Raw genomic sequence first — 5,529 nt, forward strand, 5'->3', positions numbered from 1 at the left:
ACTCACCAGGGATAATGACAAAGGTGTCTGCAGATCCCTGTAAGCACAGATCTTAACAAAGTAGAATTGTAGAAGAGATTCCTTTTTTTTTTTTTGTCCTAAGCAGGGACCTTTATTGAAGTATGTATTCAATAAATAAATAGACATGAATTAGTCTGTATTTGTGTGATGTTTTATCCATTCAGTTTCTCTAGATCTGTCTGTATGTCTAGATCTGTATGTCTGTCTTTCTTAGCACAAGCACAGGCACAAGACTTTTTTCCCCCCAGATCCACCAATCCTTGTTATATATTTACTGAGGTCATTAATATATTTTTTCTCTAATTATAAATAACTCTTTAACGACCCCCCAGGATATAGCACAGCTTTAACAGCATAAAAAGCCACATTAATAAAATTCAGAAAGCTGCAACTAGCCAGTGGTAGGTTTCTTAAGAAAATCGAAAAAGAAATTTATTTTGAAACAACATAAATATTTTTTTTGGCAAGTTAAACCTGCTAGGAAGTGATGGAAATATGAGGTAGCATATACATTTTACAGTAAATTCACACAGCTAGGTAGTTAAATGCATTCATCATTTTCATTACTGAAAAATAGTTTATTATGTACAAAATGAAAATTATATATAAATATATTCTGCTAAACTGGGGTGGAAATGCAGAATAAGTAATCACTCATAAAAAGAAAGCTTGTTAGAACAGAATATATGGGAGCAGAACACCCTGCCCCTTTCTTAGAGGAAATCAGCACTCCTAAAAATATCAACACTTTGCTACTAATTTAGAGATCATTTTATGTGTGCTTGGCAGATACAGTGCAATGCACCTGAAACAGTCTATTTCAGCCACAAAACCAAAAATAAATGACAGATATAATTGGAAAAAAATAAAATCAAAATAATAAAAAATACAATATATAATCACTAGAACACACACACACACACACTCACACACTCGTGTGCGTGTGTTCTAGTTCTGCAAAAGTATTAATGAAAACATCTACACATCTGCCTTTTAGTCACACATACATGTGTTAGAAATTGCACATTTAACACCAAGTTTTTGTTTTTTCCAGAATTTGCTAAATGGCTGCTGCCTTGACTTAGCAAATTTTGCACAGCATTGCAAATACAAGTACCTAATATAAAATATAATCCATCAATGTGAAAACTTGAAAACTATTAGAATAATTATTATTTTGATAGACACTAGAATCAAGCAGGTAACATTTTTTTGTGTCACCTCCAAGGAACAAATTAATCCCTGAGTCACAGTGGAAAACCTAAATCTAAACAAAATAAAATTGTTCAGATAAACACACTGTCTGCTCTCTTGTTACAAACTGATCCTTTGAAGGTGATTTCAATGTTCATGCAAATTTTGCAACTTACTTTTAATTATTTTTATTTTAAATTTTTTTTTGTGTACAAACCTCATTGCTCTTAAAAAAAAAGTTTTTGCCCTAATATTGCAAATACATATATATATCTATATACAAAACATTTAAAACATTGCACATAAATACAGATCTCCCAAAGAACCCCACCAACCCAGCCAGAAGAGTGCTCAGTGGACATATTTTCTTAAATCTCTGATTAGCCGGACAATAACAGTGCATTGGATTGATCCCTAAAAGATTTAAGGATTCAGTTCTAAGGCCCAGACTTGTTGGGGCCACCCTGTTCTTCCCTTTAATTTCTTTTCTCCAGAGGGTACCGTTCCCCAGAATCCTTCACTCTGCTGAAAAAACACAAATTATTATTATTATTATTATTATTATTATTACATATTCCGCAGCGCTTTACAATTATACAATGGGAATATATAACAGCAAGGAATTAACTGGGAAAATAATGCTGATATATTAAAGAGTTGATAAATGAATCATTCTGTTTCTTTAAGATTTCAAATACCATAGCTTTATTAGTGGAGAATTACAGAGAGTGTTTTATTTTATGTCTGAAGAATTCTAAACAATTATTTAAATGATTACTAAACTTTTAGTGATATACATGACATGAGAGAGGACTACGTTCACCACAGTCCAAGTAAATATTTAGTTTTTGTATGTTTTTTTATTGTAAGGAATGAACGGGCTTAATAAAATATCCTGCAGGAAACACTTATATCTGTATAAACAAGAAAAAATAAATATGTCATTAATGTGTTTTTCTTTCTAAGCGATCAGACATTTTTATTAATAGTTGTATATATTATATACTATGCAACATTGCTGATAGGGACTTCAACACTGAAGTTGTGTTCCTTATTTTGATTTTTTTTTTTTTTTTTATTGTTGGGAAGAAAATAATCTCAGTTTATTAGTCCATTTTCTAATTTTCAGGAAATCAAATATAAGAAGTTTATTTACTAGCCTGATAGCGAATAAATATTCAAAATGTATAAATATAAAATGGGCCGTTTCTCCCATGCGGTTTCCCCCGTGTCACAAATGTATACAGTTCTACAATGTTACAATGTTCTTATTACTGATCAGTTATGGATCTTATCGTTATCTAATCATCATACAAATAATCATTAACACAGGGATTGTTTGATTATATTAAACTGGTTTAATATATTAAAAAGTACAATGGCGGTAGCCATAGGGCTTTATAGTAAAATATTACACTATAGAAAACATAACAATTTATAGATCAAACCCAGTTATATATATAAAACTACATACAACAATCTTAGTAAAAGTAATTAGATAGATGATAGATAGATAGATAGATAGATAAATAGACAGTCTATAAGAATGCATTATATTGTACATTCTGTAATCTGTGTATAGTGATACTATTATTACATTGCACTGTTATTAAATGTTCTGTTATGCAGTGTATAATCATTATTATATGTCACTGTTTATTATGGGTGCTTATTTTTTAAATTTTTAATAGCAAACAAAACTTCTCTCTCCTCCTCATTCCCCTGTTTTCCCTTTACGTATCTTCTCCCCCATCTGCAATTCTTTCTTTCTGTTTCTCATACTTTCTCCCAGTCCCCTCTGTCATTCTCTCCCTTCTCCTCTAACTCTCTCTACATGTAACACTCTGTTTACTCACCATGTCTCTCTTCCTCTTACTCTCTCTGCTATCCACCTTCTTGATTTCAGCTTTAAATCCTTCTGTGGCTCCCACCTCATTGTCTTTGGCCAGCACATCCATTAAGTAGCCAATATAGCTAGTGGCCAGTCTGAGGGTCTTTATTTTGGACAGCTTGGTGTCTGCTGGTACATTGGGGATGCACTCTCTGAGCTCTGCAAAGGCGCTGTTGATACTTTCAGTTCTTCTTCTCTCTTTTTTGGGGGGGATTCCTTTCCTCCTCCCCAGTCTCCCCCCTAGGGCCTCTAGCCGGTTGCTTGCTTGGGGTGGTCCCACTGACCCATACTCAGGGCTGTAAGAAGGCTGGGCTGCAAATTCCGGGGACATCTCTCCTGGATTCAGGACCCAACCTTGGAAGAAAGGTCTCTCCTGGTGACATCTCGACCCTGGCGTGAAGATGAAGGGTTCTGGCATCATATGGTGGTGCTGGTAGCTGCCTATTATGTTCATGGTCTGCAAAATATCTCCTAGATGTTTCCAATTGTCCTGAAATACAGCTCTCTGCTCTCCAGACCTGATTCCTGCTTCTCCTTAGTATGACCCCATGATGAGCCCTTTGTTGAAAAGTTTGAAAACACCTTCAAAGTCCAAGTTCTCCTTCCTCATGGGAGCACAGCAAGTTTGTGATCCAGCAGCTCACAGGCTCACTAGCTAAGCCAGTAAATGTATATTTAAGATTATAAAGGATACAAAATCTGGCGTGCAATAACAAGCTTCATCCGGGCTCAAGCTTCTCCGCTCACTTAACCCTTCTGCATCCTTGTAGAGACTTTATATAGATCTCAGTGTCTGATGTCAAACTAACCAGGGAGCCAATGGAGAGTAGTGGGGGGAACAGAGGGGGGCAGGGCACCAAGTAACAAATCTTTCACCTGGAAACTCCAATAACTGCTAGGGCTGCTTGTTCAGATATTTTACAGGACTGGACTACGTGTGGACAGATTTTAATTTGCAAGAATATAAAATATCACAAATCTATCTAACATTCTATCTATCTATCTATCTATCTATCTGATCTTGTTCACAAAAACTACTCACATATAGCTCTACATATATATATATATATATATATATATATATATATATATATATATATATAATGACTGGATTTCAAGGGTGTAAATTCAGTAAAATTAGGGTAAGAAGAGGGGGTACAATTTTTAAATTTAAATAATCAAATACTTTTTGAATGTCACAGATCTGTACAAATGCACTTTGATTATTTCATCCTCAACGAATCAATGAATTAATTCTTTAATTATGCATTTAGCAAATGAAAATGTTACAAATTGTGGTAAGCACTAGTAAAAAAATAAAATAAAAAACATTATAATAATGCAGTGTTAGTGTTCTGTTACTTAGTGTATAATCATTTCTATGTGTCATGGTAATATATGTATTATTATCATTATTATTAATAATAATAATAATAATAGCTACATTCTAGAACAAATATTGCCAGTTGGGTTTAGTTTTGCATAACTGTTCTGAACCTAGATATGTTATACACCTACACCCACATATTCATTTCGACATACATATACTAACTAATGTATCATGGTACACATGTTATGTTCTATAATAGCATGAAATTAAAATCTAAGCTCAAGCATATTGACATTCATCTTTGAAAGAAAAACAGTTATTTGTACGACTGATTTTACACACACGTATAAATGTATGTGTGTTTAAAACACACTCTCACACAGACAAAATCCCTCAATGTGTCTTTATTATTTGCATACCAATTTGCTGAAATATATATTTTAATTACATGAATAGCTGTACTTTAAAGAGCATGGTATTTATCCAATGATGCATTTATAATATCACTTTTCTTTTTGCTACTCATAGTTATTTTATCATTTTATATTTCTGCCATTAATTAACCTAATTAGGAAATCTCAAATTGAAGAATATGCACTTTTGTTAAATATTATTGTGTATGTTTTTAAGTATGACAAAACTAGTGCAAACCATGAAACAAAATTGTGTAATACGGTTTTCTCCCATCGCACACTGGACAACGAGTGAAAATCTAAAGGTATTCCTCTTGTTAACAAAATAAAAAAAACGAAAAAGAAAGAATATATATATAACTTTTTTTTCCCTGTAAAAACAATAGCGCCTTATTATTTATTAAAGTTATAGTGTGCTGCATAATTAAATATTCTGTAATACTGCTTAAATTATATGTAAATCTGTTTGTACATCGTTCACGTACATAAGTGTCTTCTTATTTGCTTTTTTTTTAAAAAAACAAAAACAAATATAAATATATATATTGTTACAGTAAAATGTTCTGCACTATAAAGTCTATTTTAGATATTTAAACAATGCTCTGTTTAAAATATACCCCTACATTCCAATATATTCCCAGCTTGGAAACGTATTCAACAGAGAAACATGGGCTTTAAAT

General features: G+C 32.6%; 1 protein-coding gene across 2 annotated transcripts; it reads right to left on the reverse strand.

The window, feature by feature from the left end:
* Positions 1-423: 423 nt before the first annotated feature.
* On the reverse strand, positions 424-3,839 carry HAND1 (heart and neural crest derivatives expressed 1). Of its 2 annotated transcripts, none has more exons than XM_063445395.1 (2): positions 3,072-3,839; positions 424-1,737 (listed from the first exon to the last, which is right to left on the reverse strand). In XM_063445395.1, exons 1-2 carry the CDS (start codon positions 3,558-3,560, stop codon positions 1,639-1,641), a joined length of 588 nt encoding a protein of 195 aa, XP_063301465.1. In that variant the 5' UTR covers positions 3,561-3,839; the 3' UTR covers positions 424-1,638. The 2 variants fall into 2 exon arrangements, with proteins under 2 accessions (XP_063301465.1, XP_063301464.1); XM_063445394.1 differs by having other exon boundaries at positions 424-1,740.
* Positions 3,840-5,529: the final 1,690 nt, after the last annotated feature.

This window comes from Pelobates fuscus, chromosome 3 (assembly GCF_036172605.1).
Source record: "Pelobates fuscus isolate aPelFus1 chromosome 3, aPelFus1.pri, whole genome shotgun sequence".
Lineage (NCBI taxonomy): Eukaryota > Metazoa > Chordata > Amphibia > Anura > Pelobatidae > Pelobates > Pelobates fuscus.